General features: G+C 52.6%; 9 protein-coding genes across 9 annotated transcripts; 5 read left to right on the top strand and 4 right to left on the bottom strand.

Annotated features, from left to right (window-relative positions):
• Positions 1 to 370: 370 nt before the first annotated feature.
• On the top strand, positions 371 to 6,538 carry ASPBRDRAFT_52521 (uncharacterized protein; the record flags this gene model as incomplete). The annotated part of the gene is made up of 6 exons (XM_067626911.1): positions 371 to 404; positions 511 to 1,495; positions 1,538 to 2,249; position 3,375; positions 5,172 to 5,599; positions 5,645 to 6,538. 6 exons carry the CDS (start codon positions 371 to 373, stop codon positions 6,536 to 6,538), a joined length of 3,054 nt encoding a protein of 1,017 aa, XP_067481666.1.
• Positions 6,539 to 6,719: 181 nt separating this feature from the next.
• ASPBRDRAFT_27445 (formyltetrahydrofolate deformylase) lies at positions 6,720 to 7,571 on the bottom strand (the record flags this gene model as incomplete). Its single annotated transcript, XM_067622379.1, has 1 exon — positions 6,720 to 7,571. One exon carries the CDS (start codon positions 7,569 to 7,571, stop codon positions 6,720 to 6,722), a length of 852 nt encoding a protein of 283 aa, XP_067481665.1.
• A 578-nt stretch (positions 7,572 to 8,149) lies between these two features.
• cbhB (putative 1,4-beta-D-glucan-cellobiohydrolyase) lies at positions 8,150 to 9,760 on the top strand (the record flags this gene model as incomplete). The annotated part of the gene is made up of 1 exon (XM_067617377.1): positions 8,150 to 9,760. One exon carries the CDS (start codon positions 8,150 to 8,152, stop codon positions 9,758 to 9,760), a length of 1,611 nt encoding a protein of 536 aa, XP_067481664.1.
• Positions 9,761 to 10,307: 547 nt separating this feature from the next.
• On the top strand, positions 10,308 to 12,383 carry egl2 (putative endoglucanase). Its single transcript, XM_067619258.1, has 5 exons — positions 10,308 to 10,532; positions 10,595 to 10,806; positions 10,858 to 10,922; positions 10,984 to 11,081; positions 11,141 to 12,383. The coding sequence occupies exons 1-5, from the start codon at positions 10,442 to 10,444 to the stop codon at positions 11,890 to 11,892; spliced, it is 1,218 nt and encodes a 405-aa protein (XP_067481663.1). The 5' UTR covers positions 10,308 to 10,441; the 3' UTR covers positions 11,893 to 12,383.
• Positions 12,384 to 12,701: 318 nt separating this feature from the next.
• On the top strand, positions 12,702 to 14,003 carry ASPBRDRAFT_146440 (lactonase family protein). Its single transcript, XM_067619257.1, has 3 exons — positions 12,702 to 12,859; positions 12,913 to 13,021; positions 13,071 to 14,003. The coding sequence occupies exons 1-3, from the start codon at positions 12,716 to 12,718 to the stop codon at positions 13,898 to 13,900; spliced, it is 1,083 nt and encodes a 360-aa protein (XP_067481662.1). The 5' UTR covers positions 12,702 to 12,715; the 3' UTR covers positions 13,901 to 14,003.
• Positions 14,004 to 15,217: 1,214 nt separating this feature from the next.
• On the bottom strand, positions 15,218 to 16,680 carry ASPBRDRAFT_27442 (putative integral membrane protein; the record flags this gene model as incomplete). Its single annotated transcript, XM_067622378.1, has 5 exons — positions 15,218 to 15,750; positions 15,806 to 15,870; positions 15,921 to 16,318; positions 16,372 to 16,476; positions 16,531 to 16,680. 5 exons carry the CDS (start codon positions 16,678 to 16,680, stop codon positions 15,218 to 15,220), a joined length of 1,251 nt encoding a protein of 416 aa, XP_067481661.1.
• Positions 16,681 to 17,575: 895 nt separating this feature from the next.
• ASPBRDRAFT_448337 (uncharacterized protein) lies at positions 17,576 to 18,118 on the bottom strand. The gene has a single exon (XM_067625278.1). The coding sequence runs from the start codon at positions 17,993 to 17,995 to the stop codon at positions 17,696 to 17,698; it is 300 nt and encodes a 99-aa protein (XP_067481660.1). The 5' UTR covers positions 17,996 to 18,118; the 3' UTR covers positions 17,576 to 17,695.
• On the bottom strand, positions 18,119 to 18,653 carry ASPBRDRAFT_448353 (uncharacterized protein). Its single transcript, XM_067625279.1, has one exon. It carries the CDS (start codon positions 18,557 to 18,559, stop codon positions 18,242 to 18,244), a length of 318 nt encoding a protein of 105 aa, XP_067481659.1. The 5' UTR covers positions 18,560 to 18,653; the 3' UTR covers positions 18,119 to 18,241.
• Positions 18,654 to 20,183: 1,530 nt separating this feature from the next.
• Positions 20,184 to 21,860, top strand: ASPBRDRAFT_118956 (uncharacterized protein; the record flags this gene model as incomplete). Its single annotated transcript, XM_067617211.1, has 3 exons — positions 20,184 to 20,383; positions 20,433 to 21,407; positions 21,458 to 21,860. The coding sequence occupies 3 exons, from the start codon at positions 20,184 to 20,186 to the stop codon at positions 21,858 to 21,860; spliced, it is 1,578 nt and encodes a 525-aa protein (XP_067481658.1).
• Between the last annotated feature and the right edge of the window lie 314 nt (positions 21,861 to 22,174).

Genomic DNA, 22,174 nt, shown 5'->3' with positions numbered 1-22,174 from the left:
TGGACGTTAGCCCTGCAACGGGGCAAAACTACCCCAAACCGAGATCAGACCCTCTGCAACTATGTAGAAATTCCCCATTCCAAGTATCACCTTCTTTAGATGCTTGCCACCATCATTCTCCCTCCTCTGCCACTCTCTCAGCCCTGTACGAGTCAGTCCCAGCTGTTCTTGCCGCTGACTAAGCGCCTGGTCTGCCCATTTCGCTTCCAGCCCTTTTTGTGTCCGTCCGAATTTCTTTTTTCCCGATGAACTTTCCCGCTGCATCGCCCACGGCCCTCCCTTAATATCATTTGATATCGGCGGTCTTTTTTCTCTATTTACTCATGCCTGCCGGCTGATCCGACTCCTTCACGAGTGGGCCATTCATTCCATGTCGGGTCGGAACGCGCCTCGCTCGAAGAATGGTATGCCAACCCTTTTTGTCCGAGTTCCCCGGAGTTGGCGGAAAGCTCGGGAAAAAAGATCCCTGCCGACCTGTTGACTCATGATTAAGACTGACTCGCATGGCAGGCTGCAGCACCTGCCGCCGTCGTAAAGTAAAATGCGGAGAGGAGCGTCCAGTCTGCAAACGCTGCTTCAATCTCCGATTGACCTGTGAATGGGGCATCCCCGTGAAGCGCGGCAAGGCCAATGCCCCGGTTCGGCATCTGCAGCCCGCCCAACCTCGCTGGCCGCCAACCAGCGATGGCATCACCACTTGTTCTTCCCCGTCCGCGACCACTTCCTCCCCTGTTGGCGCCGCCGTGACCACCGGCATTCTTCATCCTCACTATGCCAACACCTTAGCTGCTCTCTGGCATCGGCAGTCCCCCGGACCAGCCCCAGATTTCACCCCGGTTTCCCCAGATGTCAGTTTCCCCACGGGATGGCCGTTTCCGCCCTACGCGCACCACCCATCGCCACTCTACCGGCCCCTGCCCGGCACCGGGGGCCTGGCCTGCACCAATTCCCTCGTCTTGTCGGAGCATGATCAGAAATACTTTCAGTACTTTCCTTCCTCGTCCGTGGTGTTCTACTACATGAAGAACTGGCAGTGGAGCAGCTTCCGCTATCTGTATGAGGGGCCCGCGGCGACCAGCAAGGTCATCATGCGCATGATCCTGGCGCTGTCGGCCAGTGATATGCATCGGAATGGCCTGGTGGTCCGGTCACCGGGTCGTCCGACCGCCGAGGATCATGGTCGGTATCACTACGGCATGGCCGTGAAGGAGTTCCGGCAATTGCTGGAAACCCCCAAACCCCAGGTGTCGTTTGCGGAGCTGGAGATGATCTTCGCCACCATGTTCCTCATGGTCGCGTACGAATGGCAGTTTGGGCATTGCGTGCGCCATCTCCACCTCCATCTGCAGGGGGTGCGGTCGTTGCTGGAGACACATCCGGAGTTGTTCCATGTGCGCGATGTCAACGAGGTGTTGTTGGCCATGGAGGCGGACCAGCCCAGTGATACGGTGTCTCGGGCGTCCTTCATCTCTGACCAGTTCCTGCTGTGGATCTTGTAAGTTGCTACCTGATTTGGTAGGCGTCGCTAATCGATCAGATACATCGATGTCAATCGCCGATCGATTGGGACTAAAGAGTCTCTCTACGACTATGCGCTCAACTCCGGCAATGAAGCTCTGCACCCGGACCATCTGTATCGCTGCGCACGGCTCTGGAGCCGATGCTTCTGGGGGAAGCAGTATCCCGACCAGGAGGTGTCGGATGACATGGAGAACTACCGGGGGCTGGAGTTTTTACACGTCGGATATACGTTATGGCATAAGCTCTGGAAGTGCCTGGATGAAACCAACACCGAATCTGGCGACGCACTGTTCACCGAGATGATGGCAGTTCGAGATGTATGTCAACACCTTCTAGATATTAGCCGTGTATACATGCTAACTATACAGAAATATTCCGACCTTCTCCTAACCGCCAAACTCGCCAGTGCCGGCTCGACCCGCCGCACGCTCAACACCATCTACATGGCCGTGAGCAACTTCTACGCCCTGATCCTCTTCCACCGTCGGCTCTTCGATACCGACAAGCCACCCGCCGCCCTGCATCGCCAAGCCCTCACCAACATCATCGACAACGCCCACAAACAACACGCCGCCGACCCCCGTCTGCTACGGCGACTCCACTGGCCGCTCCTCATGGCCATTGTGGAAACCGACGACCCGTTGCAACGCGAATGGCTGCGCGAGCGGCTCTACGAGCTGCGATCCTTCCATTCGGAACACCTCTGGGCCTTTGAACTCGCCGAGGAGGTCCTTGCTCGCCAGGATGCGAGCGCGGGCGAGTATGCGAATTTGGCGGAATTGCTGCGCAACCACCAGATCCGATTGCAGTGATACTGTATACCATTATACCATTGTACTTAATGTAACAACCTTCTATACATGATAACTATAACTATACTTGATAAATATCTATGACAAATTCTCCAAGAAATACGCATCATACGCCACCTCCCCCTTTGCCCTCGTCGCCCGTCCCACAATCACCCGATTCGTCATCCACCGATACTTCTCATGTCCGGTCTCGAGCTTGATATGTAAATGAAACCAATAACTCGCCGGATCGACTCCATCACCTTCCATCAATGCCTTGAGTACTTCGGGGGGTCCAGACCGGGTGCCTTCCGTTCTATACCCCCATCACAAGAATTAGCATATACCATATACCACCTCCCCAATATAACCATCAATAGATAGATAAATATGATACTAACCTAACGTAGATATACGCCCCATCCTCACTCTTAATCACATAATTCGTATTCACGTGCGTTGTCTGGTTCTCTTCGACGAGCCTGTACATACCATTATCCATTATCATTAGCACAATCTATCCAATCCCAACAAAACCAAAGGTAGTATAAGGTATAAGGTGGAAGGGAATGGTGGGTATACATAAAATCCGCCCCTCCCGGCACAACCTCCCCAGTAAGATACTTCCCCCTCACGGTGCCAGATTTGATCGGTACGCAGCGACGACGACCGTAGGGTCCGATGCCGATTTCGAGGGGTGGGTCGACGGCGCAGCGGAGGGTGAAGAGGTGGGTTAGGACTGGGGGGGGAGAAAGAGGTTCCATTGTTATTTCTTCGAATCTTTATTTGTGAGATTGAGGTGAGTTGAGTTGAGTTGAGGGTAGTAGTATAGAGGATGATGGGAGGGGTCACGCTGGTTATGAGTTATATATGGTATTTGGTTGGCGTGGAGTACTCCGGTGGGGAAGGATATTGATGGGAACGGATATCGGCAGTCGGGTGTGGGGGTCCGAGGATAATTGTTAATGCAATTGGTGATGGTATGCTGTAGCATATAGTAGGAAGTTGTTTAGTACTAAAGGGATTGGGATTGATGTACTTGGTATTCATGGGGGTATGGAGGGTATGTCTGAGTGGTGACATCATGTCTAGTAGTAGGTTGAGTGCTGATCATGGATACTTAACTATATATATTTGCGGTATGAATGGTTAAGCTTGGGATGTGCCATGTACTATCTACTTTGTACCATGCTTGGCAACACGTTATGTCGAGGTAGTGTGTATACAGATACCAGTATATAATTCATTACAGGTTTATGATGCTAACAGACATTGGTTTAATTGCCAGCTCATGGATATATTAACAGCACACCCTAACGCCTGCCCAGACTAATTATGCACATATGCCAGTTTCCACCGACTGGTCTCCGCGTCGAGCGAGACTGCATGCAGTCTCCTCATCCATCAGGCGGGTATAATGGTACACGCTTTGAAGATCGCATCCGCATGCGCACCAGCTCGCGATTCATAAGGACACGGCCTTATTATTCTTCTTCGCTTGACACCGGGAAGAGATGATAATGATGGTATTTGTTTACGCGCCACCGACGAGGACGTTGTTAACGGGGATGTGGACTATTACCTGTCAGTTTACAATTCAGCAGACCTTAACCTAGGTGCAGAACATACTCAGCTTCACAATGTAACCGATGAATCCCATGATCAGGAAACCAGTACCAACAGCCTGGCTGATCTTGATGAACTCGCGCTTGTCGGCTGTTTGAATTATATCCATTAGCTTCAATTCAAGGGTGCTGCAAGCAACGGCCACTCACGCTTCTGGCTGCGGTTGACAAACTGCACGCCACCCCGGAGGAACTCCCGAGGGACGTTGAGAAGCTCTTGCACCTGGTCGGACATCTTGACAAAGCGAAGGAATGGATGCTGGGTGTCAATGGAGGCGAGGTGAGATAGGGATAAATAGAACGCGAATGGGCCAGCTGTGCTCTTTGGTGGTCGGCGAATAATGGCGTTGCTCGGTCGGACTCGAAAGGGGCGGATTATCTAGCTTCCGAGGTCCTGGCCACGTATCAGTTGGTGGTCACGTGTGGCTGATGTTGTGGCACGGGAATGAATGTGGCTGGTGAGGGTTCGGGTTACCCCGGACCGTGTCCCGAGTTGCTCCATTGGGATGCTCTTGATTGTGGGGTGTGTGAACTCTTCTTTCGTCTATCGTCCTAAACTTCTCTATTTGATTCCGTTACACAGTCGTGACCTTGATGTACTTCTTAGATATGGAGTGCTAGGTAGCACTATCGAATGATGATACTTATCTACATTCTACTACCGACTGCTGCTACCTTGAGGCGTATGAGGCCAACGAAGCAATGTCTGCACCAGACAAGTGCCATCGCTTAAAATTTGCTAGCCAACACGCTCACAAGGACGCGCTTGTTGCGCATTTCTATGATCCGTCATAATGAGCTCCAGACGCATGTTCACAGGCTAAGCAGCGAGTATGGCTGCCTGATGCAACACTCACATACATAACTTTTCATGACATTCCAAATGATTCACAAGATTGCATAAGACAATCTCTGGAACTGCTCGAATTATATCCCACTACCAATGATTGTTCAGCTAAACACATTGTTGCGATCAATCGCAAGTCAGCCCCGTGCTGCATCAGCTGGCTGCACTTCCCTATCCGAGCATCGTCTTGCAGGAGCTGAGCTCGGCGATCGACATGATGGTGCATGCGACCAATTACATCCGCCATCACAACTGAGCTGATAAGCTCTACTGCCTTGATTCGTCCTTTACAGTGTCAGCACCAGACCGATTTAACTACTGGTACAAGCAGTTATAGACTACTGGATATTTAAGATACCCCTCTCGTTGTCTCAACAGCAAGCACAGAAAGCCGATCAACAATCACCATGTCTGTCCAGACAGCCTGGGAAGCCTGCGACAAAATCGATACCCTCTTCATTCTGGTCTGCTCCGTCTTCTGCTGGCTGATCATCCCCGCCGTCGGGCTCGCCTACTCTGGCTACTCCACTCGTTTCAATAGCATTGCGTCGTTCTATCCCGGCCTCTTGGCCGTCGCCGTCTGCTCGATCCAATGGTGGATGCTGGGGTATTCGCTCGCCTACGGCGAAGGCAACGGCTTCTTTGGGGGCTTCAGCAAGGTGTTCCATATCGGTGTCCTCGCTGACCCGGTAGGCTCCATCCCTGAGATCCTCTTCTCAGAATTCCAGCTCATTTTCTGCGCGACCGTGTGTGCTATTGCAATCGGAGGGGCCTGTGAGCGCGGCAGGCTCCTTCCATTGATTCCGTTCATCTTTGTAAGGATACCCTCCTCGTCCGTCAACACAAGCTCATATCTCTAGCTCTGGTGCACATTCATTTATGCTCCCCTCGCCCACATGGTCTGGTCGGAGAACGGCTATCTTGCCAACCTTGGTGCCCTCGACTTTGCTGGAGGCACTCCCGTGCATATTTGCAGCGGCGCCACAGCCACCGCGATGAGCGTCTACCTTTCCTACCCCTTGTTTCGATCGCGACGCTCTCAAGTCCGAACCCCGCAGCACCTGCTATTGCACCGGCCACACAACACGTTGTGTCAACTGCTAGCACTGATCATCATCTGGAATGCCTGGCTGGCCTTTGACGCGGGAACGACTCTCGCGCTCAACTTCAAGAGTGTCATGACGGCCTGCGTGACCAATCTCTGCGCCTCTTCAGGCGCACTCACCTGGGCGACTCTGACCTACTGGGAAACCGGAAAGTGGAGCCTGGACAGCACATTCCTGGGCGCCATCTCCGGACTCGTTCTCATCACGCCGAGCGCGGGCTTCGTCGACATGAGCACGGCCATGGGATTTGGCATCCTCGGTGCGACGTGCGGGTACCAGGCTCTCAAAATCAAGTTCACCAAACGGGCGAAGCTTCTGCGCTGGGTCGACAACGGGGATACGTTCGCTACTCATTGTCTAGGCGGGTTCCTGGGCACGATTGTAACTGGCCTGTTTGCGCAACGAAAAGTCGCGGCGTACGACGGCGTCACCGACATCGTGGGCGGGTGTTTCTTCGACGGCAACTGGAGACAGCTGGGAATCCAAATCGTCGAAGCGTTGATTGGGTTCGTGTGGAGCTTTGGGGGGAGCTACATTCTGTATGCTTTGGTGGACTGTGTGCCTGGGTTTGAGGTATTGGCAACGGATGAGTACGTCCATACCCCTAGTTTATGGATGCATTGCAAACTAACTTATCTAGGGATGTAATCGCAGGAATGGACAAGTCCCAGATGGGCGAGTCCCTGCACGAGGAACAATGGGCGGGAGAGGAAGATTACCATCCCTTCGAGGGAATTCGCTTGTAACATTCAGAACAGCGCTAGCGCTATCCAGTCGAGTAACAACATCATTATTCCACATTCATACCACCACACTACCAGAATAAAATCTAGTTGAACACAACAGTCTTATGTCCATTAAGCAAAACTCTCCGCTCAGCGAAGTACTTCACCGCCGTAGCCAAGACATTGCTCTCGACGTTGGAACCCGCATGAGTCAACTCCTTCGGGCTCATAGCATGGTTCACCCGGACCACATTCTGCTCAATAATCGGACCCTCATCCAAATCACTCGTGACAAAGTGCGCCGTGGCACCCACAATCTTCACACCGCGATCAAACGCCTGATGGTACGGCTTGGCACCCTTGAAACTAGGCAAGAAACTATGATGAATGTTGATGATTTTGCCGGACATGGCCTCGCACAGCATCGGCGACAGCACCTGCATGTACCGCGCCAGCACCACCAGATCGATGTTATGTTCGCGGATCAGTTCCAGGATGCGACCCTCCTGCTGGGGCTTGGTGTCGGCGGTGACGGGGAGGTGCAGGAAGGGGATGTTGTAGGTCGCCGCGAGGGTGGCGAAATCCGGGTGGTTCGAGACGATCAGGGGGATCTCGATGGGGAGTTGTCCCGTCGAGGCGCGGAAGAGGAGGTCGTTGAGACAGTGGCCGATCTTGGACACCATGATCAGCACGCGCGGCTTGGAGGTGGCGGGCACGAGCTCGAAGGTCATGCTCAGGGACTCGGCGGTGGGTTGGAAGGCGGTGCGTAGGTCCGAGAGGGTCTTGGCCGGGGAGGATTCATCTTTGAAGTGCACGCGCATGAAGAATCGCTGGCTGGTCGGGTCGCCGTATTGGCTGCTGTCGATGATGTTGAGGTTCTGTTGCACCAGGTAGGCGGTCACCGCGTGGACGATGCCGGGGCGGTCGGGGCACGAGAGGGTGAGAATGTAGCTCATGTTGGTAGTTGCTGCTGAGAATAGGGGTACCGTGATACTTGGTGATGTTGAATCAAGCAGTGATTGATTTGGGTATGACAACCAGCAGAATTGAATTTCGGCCCCGCCGCGAAGCAGCGAGGATCGTTGCCCGGTTTCGGTGATGATTTGATGACTCAGGCGGGGTGCGGTGATTGATAAGATTAGGGCTGGAGAGTAGGGCTACTCTGCGCGTCACATGGTCTACAGTGAATTTCCTTTTTAGGCTCGTGGGATGCCCATTCCGCGCGGATTGCCGGATGCACAACGGCATTGTCTCCTGCTTACTGTGGCGGCGCCACCAAACTGCCGGATTGCCCCTTTGGTAAAGGGGAGGGTTTCTTCAGGCTGCTTGTCACGATGGCTTCACGATAGTAAGTCATCTACTGTACGAGTCTGCCGGCGATGCGGTCCGTACAGCCGTAACATATCCGGGACATGAAGTCGTGAGATAGCATACAATTGCAGAGGTATAAAGAGCTCGTTGTCCTCCGCTGCCATCATCACAGCATCCGCATCATCACAGCAGCTAAGCATCTCATCAGCATAAGCTCCTTGCAATGTCTTCCTTTCAGATCTACCGAGCAGCTCTGCTGCTTTCCATTCTTGCAACTACCACTGCTCAACAGGTTGGCACCTACACCGCTGAGACGCATCCGTCTCTGACCTGGCAAACCTGCACCAGCGGTGGGAGCTGCACCACCAACAACGGCGCGGTCGTCATCGACGCCAATTGGCGCTGGGTGCACTCGACCACCAGCTCCACCAACTGCTACACCGGCAACGAATGGGACACCTCGATCTGTACCGACGATGTGACCTGCGCCGCGAACTGCGCGCTCGACGGTGCCAGCTACGAGTCGACCTACGGCGTCACCACGTCCGGGGACGAGCTGCGCCTGAACTTCGTCACCCAGGGCTCCAGCAAGAACATCGGGTCCCGACTGTACCTCATGAGCGACGACAGCACCTATGAGATGTTCAAGCTCCTCGGCCAGGAGTTCACCTTTGATGTGGACGTGTCCAACCTCCCCTGCGGTCTCAACGGCGCGCTGTACTTCGTCGCCATGGACGCGGACGGTGGCACCTCGGAGTACTCCGGCAACAAGGCCGGCGCCAAATACGGCACGGGCTACTGCGACTCGCAGTGCCCCCGCGACTTGAAGTTCATCAACGGCGAAGCCAACTCCGACGGCTGGGAGCCCTCCAGCAACAACGCCAACACCGGTATTGGCGACCACGGCTCCTGCTGCCCCGAGATGGACGTCTGGGAAGCGAACAGCATCTCCAACGCCTTCACCGCGCACCCCTGCGACTCCGTCAGCCAGACCATGTGCGATGGCGACGCGTGTGGCGGAACCTACAGCTCCGACCGCTACGCCGGCACCTGCGACCCGGACGGCTGCGACTTCAACCCCTTCCGTCTGGGCAACACGGACTTTTACGGCCCCGGCAAGACCGTCGATACGAACAGCCCCTTCACCGTCGTCACCCAGTTTATCACCGACGATGGCACCTCCTCGGGCACCCTGACCGAGATCAAGCGGTTGTACGTGCAGAACGGCGAGGTCATTGCCAACGGCGCGTCCACCTACGCCAGCGCTAACGGCAGCTCGATCACCTCCGCGTTCTGTGAAGCCGAGAAGACGCTGTTCGGCGACGAAGACATCTTCGACCAGCACGGCGGTCTCGCGGGCATGGGCAAGGCCATGGCCGAGGGCATGGTCCTGGTGTTGAGTCTCTGGGATGACTACGCCGCGAACATGCTCTGGCTCGACAGCGACTACCCTGTGAACTCGTCGGCGTCGACGCCGGGTGTGGCCCGCGGTACTTGTGGCACGGACTCGGGGGTCCCGGCGACTGTGGAGGCGCAGTCACCCAATTCGTATGTCAAGTACTCGAACATCAAGTTCGGACCTATTGGCTCGACCTACAGTGGGTCTTCATCGGGGTCGGGGTCTAGCTCGAGCTCCACTGCGAAGACCACCACTACGACCAAGGCCACGTCGACTACCTTGAAGACCACCACCACGACCAGCAGTGGTAGCAGTTCTACCTCGGTGGCGCAGGCGTATGGACAGTGCGGTGGACAGAGCTGGACGGGTCCGACTACTTGTGTGAGTGGATATACTTGCACGTATCAGAATGCCTACTACTCGCAGTGTTTGTAGATGCTGCCCGGGGCTTAAGTGGCAATGGAGAAGAAGATAGCTAGTGAAGTAGTTAGCACACGTACTACAGTTAGTTAGGGAGCAATATGACATGATCACTTGATGGAATCTACCTCCTCAAACCTATACTATAATCTTACTAAATTAACTTCCCGTACCCGACCAACCTAGGCACAACTAACCCAATCATGCATCGTCCTTACGTATCTGCAGATTACAGAATACTAACTATCCGTGCGGAAAGCTAAAATAGTGCTGACAGCATCCCATGGCATTGGACGGGATTACCCTCCGCACCCAATGCATGCATGCATCTTCTGCAGGAAGCTTGGCTTATTTTAATTTCCTTTCGCTTTCCCCGAAGCGGACGACGATCCGGTCCTTTCCGGATCAGCAAAGGGGAGTAGCCAACTAGCCAACGAGTAATCAAGGAACTGGTTCTGCATCTTCTGCACACCCGTGACGAATCTGGTTGCCCGTTATTATTTAGGAATGGGCCAATGCTTTCTGAGTAATGTGATATGGATTGTCGGTCCGGATGCCGGTAGTATTCTGCCAGAATATCAGATGATTCCTATTAAGATGGATATAAATGACCTCTTTGTCAGTACTGAGAGTAGCATCAAGCACCGGTATTCAGAGAAAGAGGAATCAATATTGAGTGACTAGTAACTAGTCAAGATGAAGACTCTCTCGCTTGTAGCTGTCCTGCTCATCCAAGCCTGGACTGTGAATAGCAGTCCGAAGGCGAAGCGGTCTTCCGGGTTCAAATGTATCTACCTCTTCCTCCACCACTACTCTTTCTACTAATGGAATATACTGATAAGTGGGCAGGGTTCGGAAGCAACGAATCCGGCGCTGAATTCGGCTCCGGTAATATCCCCGGCACCCTGGGCACGGATTACATCTGGCCTGATGCGACAGCTATCGCGACGCTGCATAGTGCAGGGATGAATATCTTCCGCGTGCCGTTTCTCATGGAGCGGTTGGTGCCGACTGAGTTGACGGGTGCGGCGGATGCGACGTATCTGGCTGATTTGAAGGCTGTAAGCTCCTCCCATCCCCCTTGGGAGTAAGGTGTACTGATGATGGTGTAGACGGTGAAAACCATTACTGATCTGGGTGCTTATGCGGTGGTTGATCCGCATAACTTTGGAAGATAGTACGTCTTTCCCTTCTTCACTTTCTATGGTATGAAACTAGACTAATGTGTATGAATATAGCTACGGCAACATCATCACCTCCAGCAGCGACTTTGCAGCCTTCTGGACCACAGTCGCCAGCGAGTTCACTGATAATGACCATGTCATTTTCGATACTAGTACCTTCCCCTCCCCTGCCCAATATACAGTCTTCTAGAGGTATTCTAATCGGCTATAGACAACGAATTCCACGACGAAGACCAAACCCTCGTCCTCAACCTCAACCAAGCCGCCATCACGGCCATCCGCGCCACCGGCGCCACCACACAATACATCTTCGTCGAAGGCAACTCCTACACGGGTGCCTGGACCTGGACCACCGTGAACACGAACCTGGTCAACCTGACTGACCCGAACGACCGTCTCATCTACGAAATGCACCAGTATCTGGATAGTGATGGCTCCGGAACGAGTTCGACGTGCGTCAGCTCGACGATCGGGGCGGAGCGTATCGCTGATGCCACGAGCTGGTTAAGGGAGAATGGGAAGCAGGCGGTGCTGGGGGAGTTTGCGGGCGGTGCGAATAGTGTGTGTGAGGAGGCGGTTACTGGCATGTTGGATGCGATGGTCGATGCGAGTGATGTTTGGTTGGGGGGCATGTGGTGGGCGGCTGGGCCGTGGTGGGGGGATTATATCTTTTCGTTGGAGCCGAGTGATGGGGTTGCTTATGAGTACTATTTGAGTGTGTTGGAGGGGTATACTCCTGGTTCATCCTCAGGGTCATCTGGGGGGACGACGAGTGCTAGTAGCACTGCTACTACGTCTACCACTACGAGTAAGGTGACTACTACTGCAACAGCGACAGCGACATCCACAGCAGTGGCTGCACACTATGCGCAGTGTGGTGGACAGGGCTGGACGGGGGCGACCACTTGTGCGGATGGGTATACCTGCACGAAGGAGAATGACTGGTATTCGCAGTGTTTGTGAATAGTTAGTGATCTATGTATCTATGATCGAGAGATTGATATACATGTACCGTTGAATTATTATGTGGATAGTCGGCTAAACGCGTTCCCGGCCGGCAGTGGGAATTGCCGCGGATCAGCCCCGAAGGTTTATCCATGATGCTTATGCAGTTCGATTTAAGGTTATTTATGTTATTAGCAGGTTATTACATTGTTTCTTTTCAGAATTCTATATGCAACATATATATAGTATTTTTCTTCTTCTTGGAATAGGGTGGTGTGGATGTGGATGGAGGGGGTGGGTATCTTTCTAAGCGATGACTCGTTGAAGTGAATTTGTAGCGGGTTTGAGTGTTAATATTGCTTAATTCTGAGTTTTTCATGAATCAGAGTAACAGAAGAGAGATATGTATTGAGTGTGGTGAAGATACTACTTACTACTCCATCAGCACTCAGCAGGGCTGATTGATAGACTTGGATGCAGTGCACGTGCCACGCCAGCATCCACAATGCAGACCTCAAAATCTACTGCCTCAAGACTTGACAGATATACTCAATAGATTATAGGCAATGATCTATTCTTGTCATAGCTAATGAATATATACTGATTTCTAAGGTATCCCCGGATGCCGGTCGCGGATGCCGGCTCCCCGCATTACCGCATCGGGCCAAGCATCGGCTGCGCTGCTCGCCTTCATTCCCGATCGCATCTTTGCCTTTCTCTTCCTCTTCTTCTACGAGGGACTATGTTCCGTGCCATTGCTCGTTCATCTTTCTTCTCCAAGAATACTACTCCCTTTCATATCCAAACAGCCTCCCTCTTCACTCCTACCGCCCCCGCCAACATGAAGCATCATCTCATGGTCGGTACCTGGACCCCTCCAGGCCGCATCTACACCGTCGCCTTTGACGATGAGGCCCTCACTCTCGACCTGGTCAAGAAGACCGACATTCCTGAGGCGGAGCCCATCTCCTGGATGACCTTTTCGGTAGGTCCAATCCCTAATACTCCATTGCTCTACTGCCCGCTCACTCCGTCTAGCACGACAAGAAAGCCATCTATGGCGCCGCCATGAAGAAGTGGAACAGCTTCGCCGTCCACAGCCCCACGGAGATTGTCCACCAGGCCTCTCACCCTGTTGCTGGTCACGGTGTGTATCTAAAACCTCCTATCTCAATCGAATCCTGCTAACTGCTTAGAACTCGCCCCCAGCGCCGACACCAACACCCGCGCCATCTTCGTCCTCGCCGCCCACAAGCCCCCCTACAACGTCTACGGCAACCCCTTCTACAAATATGCCGGCTACGGCAACGTCTTCTCCGCCGGCCCCGACGGCCGTCTCCTCGAGAACATCCAGAACTACGAGTACGAGCCCAACACCGGCATCCACGGCATGGTCTTCGACCCCACGGAGACCTACCTCTACTCCGCCGATCTCCAGGCCAACAAGATCTGGACACACCTGAAGGACCCCGAAACCGGCAAGCTGACCCTGGTCGACTGCCTCGAGGCCCCGGCGCCCGGTGACCACCCCCGCTGGGTCGAGATGCACCCCAGCGGCAAATACCTGTACGCCCTGATGGAAGCCGGCAACCGTCTGGCCGTGTACGTCATCGACGAGCGCACCCACAAGCCCGTCTTCACCCACATCACATACCCCTTGTTGCCCCAGGGCTTGCCCCCGCGCAACAAGTACCGCGGCGATGTCACCTTCACCACCCGCAGCGGCGAGTACCTCTTCGCGACCACCCGTGGTAACTCTTTCGATATCACCGGATACATCACGGCGTTTAAGTTGGGCCCGAACGGCAACATTGAGAAGCAGCTGTTCATTCACCCGACGTCGACGAGTGGTGGACACTCGAATGCGGTCAGCCCGTGCGACTTTAGCGATGAGTGGTTGGCACTGTGCGATGACCAGCTGGGATTCGTGGAGATTTACCGCTTCAAGGATGAGACGCTGGCGCGGGTGGCGCGGGTGGATATCCCGGAGAAGGGATTCGGTATGAATGCGATTTGGTATGATTAGAGAATAATAGATGTAAATAGAATGATTGATGCCAGCAGAGTATTACACTAAAAGCACACTGCACTCTTATAAAGCGATAACATAAGATATTAATGCATACCACACTAAACTTGACCCCTATAAGTAGAACAATAGCCTATCAAGAGAAGACAATAACGATCTCCCCTTGGAGATTATATTACGAGCCCATGCCACTTATATGATACATACACACCCAGATATATATGCTGCTACTACTACTACTACTACTATTATTATGAAATAGTCAAGAGTACTTTGTCGTGCTTAGTATATTCAATAGAGACATTGCATAGAATTCCTGCTTTACCTTGAAGGTACTATGAAGTATTAGTAAATGATATCCCCAACACTTCCCTGTTCTTTGATCCTATTCCTTGATTTACCAAGGAACTAACTGGTAAGTACTAACTATATAATGATATATCATATCATATGATATCATCCTGCCAAGTCACTCCGGCTTTTGGTACAATCACCTGTCGGCAGATAATTAATACTAATACTCCGTAGTACTTTATATATCCAGTAGTATACTTACTATACAGAATTGTAAGAAGAATCTTATCGTGCATGATATATATCCATCTCGTACAGAAATCACCCACATAAACATAAACATCATCAAGAGTAAAATAAATATCTAGTATCCAGCTATACTATCCCCCCAACCGGATCCCACCCCGAAGTGTACGTTGGTTTCCCTGCATATGCAGAAGTACTCCGTACTGCTCTGTAGTAGTTACTCCGTAGGTCATGATATATCGATCGATCAACATTCACCATTTAACATACGATTATACGAATTACGAACATACGAATATGATCTATCAACTAAAACCAACTGATCCCTGTTTTCTTCGTATCTATCTATCGATCTATCTATCCGTCGGGGTTCGTCCGAGATGCCAGATCCCGAACTGCCAGATCCCGATAAAAGGAATAAATCAATCAATCAATCAATCACCTAGTTAAGCTTTCTACGATCTGACAAGTCCAGATCAATTACCGAGTATACCCGGATTCATTATGGAAGAAAGGTGATTGAGTAAATGATAAATGATAAATCATTATATTCATGCGCTCGCTTCTATGCTATGCTATGCAATAGATGATAGATGCAATAGATGCCATGTATGCGATGTGATGTCATTAATCCCATAGAATGAGAAAGAAAATAAGAAGGGAAAAAAACAAAGGAAAGATCCACTCCAGCCCAATGCACCGAATATCAAGCAAGACCGACCCAAGGGAAACAAGGAAACAGGAAACAGGAAATAAACAGGAAGGGTATCGGTATCAGACATGTTCTCTCACACCCACAGTATGTTGTGACGACGTGCCTCCCGAGGAAGTCTGCGTCACTTCAAATGTCCGATGGATACCCAGTCCCATGCCCATGCCTAATTCCAAATCAGACCCTCCCACCTCGGGGATCGTTGCGTGCGTCCGTTCGGCATTCCCCGAAGACCCTGTTAAGCGTTCCTCGCTGCTGTTGGAGGACCCGCCGCGCCAGAGTCGCGTATCGGGGTCGACCTGGCTCTGGATCGTCGTCACGGTCACGGCGAGTTTGTCTGGCCGGAGACGGTTCTGCGCGGCGGCGTCGTCGAGTGAGCCCAGGGGGTACGGTCGGTCGTGACTGCGCCCCATGCCGCCACTTTTGCCCAGGGGTCGGGAGCCTGAAGGACCGGGGAAAGGGGATGCGTCGTAGTTGTGGTCGGCGCTGGAGCCGAGCCATTTGCGGAGAAGGGGACGGAGGGTGGCGAGACTGCCGGCGGTGATACCGAGGCCGCATTCGATGTTGGACCAGAGGGCGATTTCAACGGTGGCGTCTGGTGAGGTTAGTAGAGTTCCTGTGGGGGTTGTGTAAAAGCTGGGGGGGCGTACAGAGAAAGTCCCAATCCGCAAAGGTATGTACCCATGGAATACGGATGATGGTAGCAGAGGAGGCGCTGTGACGTTGTTAGTTTCGTCGGCCAGCATCAAGGCAGGAGAAACATACATGCATGCCATACTCAGAATTCCCACCACCGCCCATTTCGTCTTCTGCTTCATATGCAACTTGCGCACGAGAAAGATCGGCAGAATACCGACGGTAAAATCACACAGCGCCGCAAACCCGCTGTACACGTAGGTCATGGCGATGACAATCTGAATGTCCATGCAGTGGCCTTTGATCTCCGGGTTGAAGGCCTTGCGCGTCCAGAAGTAGGCGAGCGGCTTGCACTGCAGCAACATGATGAACATGAAGACCATGCCCGCAACGACGGTCAACACCATGACCGTCCAAAGAATCCAGATATGGAGGCGTCGAACAGTAATGCGCATCAAGAAAATGCAGACGGAGATTTTGCAGGCGACGGCGGCAAAACAATATGCAATCTCACAAAACCACCAGTACTAGTTGTCACGTTAGATTGATTGTGTTGGAGGTAAGGAATAGGAGAACCAACCTCCATGGCGGTTACACGCTGATGCGCATCCAAGTCTTTGAACCGTCGTCCCGTACCGTATATACTCCCTCCGATCATGCAGCCCGAGAACATGGCGTAGAACCCCTATACATCCTGCTGATTAGACACAAATATGGACTCATCGTGCAGGTAACATACCATGGCCACCACCATGGCCCAGTCATCCCACCCAAAAGCGCGCACAATCCATCCGCGCACATAACATCGTAGAATCACAGTCACACACGCAACCGACATAAAGGCGGCCGCAACCGCCTTGACCTCGAGGCTGCGGTCATCCTTAGCCATGCTACAGACGCAGTCGAGGCATGTTCGACAAAAGCCAGCCCAAGTCAGCACCCGCGGGGTGGGGATGTGACCCAATATATGAGAAGCGCCACCCCCCCGAAATGCCGGGGAGGTCCAGAACCAGTCCCGGGACTAAGCAGTAGACACGAAGCTAATCGCGTCGGATGCCAAACGGTGCTGCCCTAGTTCGGGTCGCAGATGTTCATGCGTCGTCCACCAGGAGACGGATGATGGGCTTGTGCGCACTCCTAAAAGAGAAGGCGATCTACGCCCGACTAACTGGAGGCAGGCGAAGCTGAGCGGGCTCGCTTGCAGTGCAGTGTCAATTTGTTACTACTTTTTGCTCGATGATGGACCGTGTCCACGGTTCCAGTATAATTGCAGTGGATTCAGGGCTGGCAGGCCGTTGTTGGGGGTCTGTTTTTGGGTCTTCTTTTGTCACCCTTCGAGTCAGGACCCGTCTGTGAAGTGTGAATAAATTCTGATTCTTTAAGCGTGGATTGCGATTAGTCTGAATTGGGAGATGGAGAAGATGCAGCCCCAGTCTGTCGGTAGTTTCAGTCGCATCGCCCGGCGTCGTCAATTGGGTGCGTCGTGCTGTCGATCCACTTTGATCGGCCTTCACACCAGGAAAGGCAGCATCCCCGACGGTCGAGTCAGGGACGGTGCAGAAATTTTATACTCTATCGGGACAGGGGCCGTCCCTATTCAACTGTCATGGCAGGGGGGTCTTGGAAAGCTAGGGGGGAAGAACCATGGATGGAAGGGAGTTTAGGTTGGTGGTTTGGCACTTGGGAGTTGCTGCGGTAGCGGTGATGTGAATCCAGGGGTGGGAAAGTGACGAACCGAACCGCGTTGCTCACCGACGCGTTCCATTCAAAGTACACAAAAAATTGAAAATACAATAGGAGAAAACCCCTTCTTCCAGCTGTCGAGTCCCAAAAAAAAAAACCAGACCAAAAGAATCAGACATCTTGTGTAGAGAAATCCCCCGCCCCGTCAGAGATTGACAGCCTCACGACTCAAGCAGATCCTCTGCTATTTGGGAAAAAAGATGGTCTTCACCGGGTCTTCTTCGCCGGCACGGAAGCCCATCCGGAGGGTGGAGATGGTCGTCCTCGAGGCACGGATGACAAACAACAAATAAATGAAATGGAAATACGGAATAATGGGCCATGATTGCATCTCTAGTCATCAACAGGATTGCGACTATTGACGGTCGCTCTGATACAATGCGGCATGCATCAATAGCGGGCTTCTCGAAGGGTTGACTGTGGAGTCCATCAATGTGTTTACTGTGTTGACACGGAGCCATTCAAGTCACAATCATTCAATTCATAGTCAATTGATGTCCTCGAGATAGCCCGACGGATTACGGCCGTGAGTCCGACTGCAGGATGCAGGATCATCTCAGTGCGCAATCTTACTGCTCCTGCCTCCTTCCTCCCTTTTGGTGCAGGTCCCGGGCGGACGGTAGGCTCTCGACTTTCTTTTCCCATTTGAAGGAAAGTCGCGGACGCTAAAAGTGCCTGGCAGACTGGCACAGGAACACTAGACGGATCTAACACGGTGGATGCTGGATGGAGCGATTGATAGAACGCAAGAGCAGACCAGCAGGCCCGCAGCCCGGCGTGTAATTTAAATTGGCGTTAATTTTAGAAAGAAGTCCCCGAGCTGATCTCCAGTCATTGCCAGTCAAGGCCATTGTTGATTGTTCCTTCTGGCATGTGAGTCCGACCCAGAAGGATAATGCCAATGGAATAATGGATCCTGGATAATAATACCGGGTCATATGGGGACCACACTTGCTGGCTGACGTTGGTCCGCAACGGAGGCAAGGCCTGTCAACCAGGCAAATCCAGTTTGGCCGTTTCACCATCCACCACTAACCAGGCCATGAGGTGTCCCAACGTAATCCTCATCTTACTGACACACCCGGCGGGCGCAGAAGGAGGCCATCTTGTTAATTGCCACATGGAAGCCATTCGTCCGAGCGCATCCGCAGCACGTGGCGAAAGATCCAAAAAAGAAACAAAAAAAGAAAAAGCACGATTGATTGCGATAGATCAGATGCTGCTGCTATCCGAGTTCCACCGCACACACAACAGCCGACCAACAATCAGCAAACGAAATGAAATCATTTTGCTTCCCAAAAATTCCAAGTAATGGTAGCACCAAGTTCCGCGGAAGCCCGACAGCCTCCTAAGCCGTCTACACCAGAGTGTGTCCCGCAATCTCCGTCGATCGGAAACCGTTTCCAGAAAGGCACAAGTCCCTAGCAGCTCGCCACACACACCAACAGAGTTAGCAATCGTGCAGACGGTTGCAGATGGCTGCAGTAGCCAGTAGTTAGTAGCCAGTAGGAACTCCTTCCCCCTTGAACTCCGCCTGTGATTATTTGCTTTTTTGATCTTCGTCCCAGGATGCGCCCCGTCTTTCTTCTTTTTTATCTCGGCACGTGCAATAGACAGGGACTGGCGGGATGGGATGGCTGGCATTTCCTAGAACATTCTTGATCGGCTGCTTAGTGCCTTGTCTTGCTTTTTCTGCTTTAAGAACTAGTCTTCCTACTGGCCTTCTTCATGGCTACCCCAGTGACTAGCTGGGCTAGAACTTCGTATCCCTGCAAGGGGAAGAGGGCTAGGAGGAATCTATTCCGCTTGTATAACACGGTCAGGAGAACTTTCAGTTCCTGCAGCATGAGCATCCCCTGAGGACGGCTCACTTCGACAGCTAGCGATTGACTGCCGTCTAAGTGTGTATGCCGGCAATTCCAATGGTTCTGTCAATCACTGCCTGCTGTGTGAGGCTGATAGCTGCCTCTTAATGACTCACAAAGAGCACACCTAATCAGTGGATTCTTTTCAATATTGTTGTGGTGCAGTCGGAATGACCTTCCGCCTGTTACGGAGAACATCAGTACGCACAGGCTCAAATGTCATCTTACCTGGTTAGCACCAGTTATGTCTACAGGCAGCCAGTCTGCCTATGGCCCAGCCAGGCCGGAGTACACTTCGACCGATCAGATGCAAATCATTGCCAGAGAGACGATGAAGTTATGAGGTCGTGGTAGAACTGAAACGGTACACCTCGAACCCCCATCTTATCGCAGAACCGTGAAGTTTCACGCATCTCGTACAGATCGCGACCGCTCAAGCAGGTGACAGTTCCGTGGCTATCAGCCCAACCGACATGGACAAATTAGTTCTCCGAGCCATCAAATGCCAGAATAAGACTGAAGTCTCGACACCGTCCTACATGCAATCATGCGTGGGTTGCTCAACCCACTATTCACTTGGATCGCACCCATAGAGGCATGGGTTGTTGCAATCAGTCCTCACCGAGATCGTTGTACAACCTCGTGTAAGCTTCACATGGGCACTAACATGTACACACGGTCGGCCTTAGTCTCGGAGTATATTCATGCCGCGGCTTTGATACTTAAGGGGGATATCATGCCATCCATCGTATGATTGTTGACCGCTGCTCTACGCACAGGCAGAATGCTCCTTTCAAGGGATAGTAGAGTTCCTCCGAGGCAACATCTCCCTTTCGTGCCACAGAAAACACCCTCCTCGCTATTGGCGGCTATCAAACAGTACCCGAAAATCCTGGGTTATTGCGTAGCACTGGCGTCTGGTATTCTGCTCTATGGATATGACCTAGTCATCGTGGGGAATGTTTCCGCTATGCCGGAGTTCCAGTAAGCATTGTCTCAAGTTGCTTCTTCGTAGCATCTCTGACCTCGCGAGACGCGATTTCGGTCGTCGATTACACGGCGTGCTCATCATTCCTTCCCTATGGCTGAGTCTATGGGATGTAGCGAGCCCCATGGGCGGTCTCTTTGGAGCTATAGCTGCAGGACAATTACAAGACCGAGTCGGACGTCGTTTTTGCTTAGCTTTGGCGGCTATTCTGTCGGCGGTCGCTGTCGCCGTCGCATACGTGTCGAATGTCCCTAATGATATAGACGCCCGCAGAACCGTCTTTCTGACCGCAAAGCTGGTGCAAGGCCTTTCGGTTCACGTGATCACATGCACGACGCAAACATACATGTCGGAGACCTTGCCTCCCGTACTGCGAGGCCCGGTTCTGGCCTTCTTTCCCATCTTCATCCTCCTGGGTCAATTGATGGGCAGTGTAGTGGTGTACAACTCTTTGAATGTTGCGGGGAGTCGAGGATATAAGACTTGCTTCATCTCTCAGTGGCCATTTTCCGCATTGCCTCTGCTAGTTGCAGCGATTCTCCCCGAAAGCCCGACATATCTCATTCGAAGAGGTCGAATCAGCGCTGCCCGCAAATCGCAGCGACGACTGGATTCCGGCCCTATCGAATCGCAGAACCATTTCGAGCAACTATGCTCGTTCATTGATATGGAGGGTCGAGACGCCGCTAGCAACGCAACTGGGTACCGTGACTGCTTCAGAGGCGTCGACCGCCGACGTACCATGATCGTCATGTTTGCAAACCTCATCCCATCGCTGTTTGGCCTACCCTTGTTATCCAAGACCAGCTACTTTCTGCAAATAGTCGGCATGGAGCACCACAGGAGCTTTTTGTTTCTGCAGACTGGCATCGGACTGGGGTTGGCGGCTAACATAGTCAGCATGCAGACTCTGTCTAAATTTGGCCGTGTGCCTTTAGTTATTGCCAGCTTGAGCGTGTCAACGCTCGCCTGGATAGGTATGGGGATTGCCGGCTGTTTCCCGGGAACAATTAGCGCCTGGTAAGTTTTCTGGAACGGATATGCAGAAGCCAAGGCCAATGGTCGCTCAGGTACACAGGGATCACACTGGTCACGGTAATCACGGCGTGTGGTATTGGTGCATGGCCAGCAGCCTACGCTGTCGGTGGAGAAGCATCGTCTCTGCGACTTCGTGCCAAGCCCCAGGGCTTAGGCTGGTTCGTTACCGGGCTGTCCAGCGTCGTGTTCAACCTCATCTTACCGTATATCTTCAACCCTGATCAGGGGGCCCTGCGCGGTAAGACCGGTTTCATGTGTGCGGGCTTCTCGGTCATTGCTCTCGCGGGAACATGGCTGTACGTGCCCGAGATGAAAGACCGGACCGCCAGCGAGATTGACGATATGTTTGAAGCAGTCGTGCCTGCCCGGCAGTTCAGAAAATGGTCCCCACTGACTGCTGATCCACTTTCTTCGGATCATTCCCCACAAGCATGACTAGCCGACGCGACCAATCTGCCGGCGCGTCAGTCGGAAGCGAAATTTGTTCAGACCAAGCTGTACGTGGGTGAGCGCCTTTTGGGAGCAGATCGACAGAAAGCTTGCCGATGGATCTTCTCGGCCCTATTTAGAATGCACGGTCAAGGACAGCCATGGGAAGAGACGTGCCAAGAGCCTGACATCGTGTAGTACAGCCGTTCTGAAAGTTATGAGAACGACCTGGGGGCCAATTGCGGAGACGTATGAAACAAAAGGAATATGCGAAGGCCAAACATAGTAACCATGAGTAAAGATCATTCAACGGCCGTCAG

Source organism: Aspergillus brasiliensis, assembly GCF_001889945.1.
Source record: "Aspergillus brasiliensis CBS 101740 unplaced genomic scaffold ASPBRscaffold_3, whole genome shotgun sequence".
NCBI lineage: Eukaryota > Fungi > Ascomycota > Eurotiomycetes > Eurotiales > Aspergillaceae > Aspergillus > Aspergillus brasiliensis.
The sequence above is the reverse complement of the archived record's forward strand: the minus strand, read 5'-3'. Positions and strand labels throughout refer to the sequence as shown.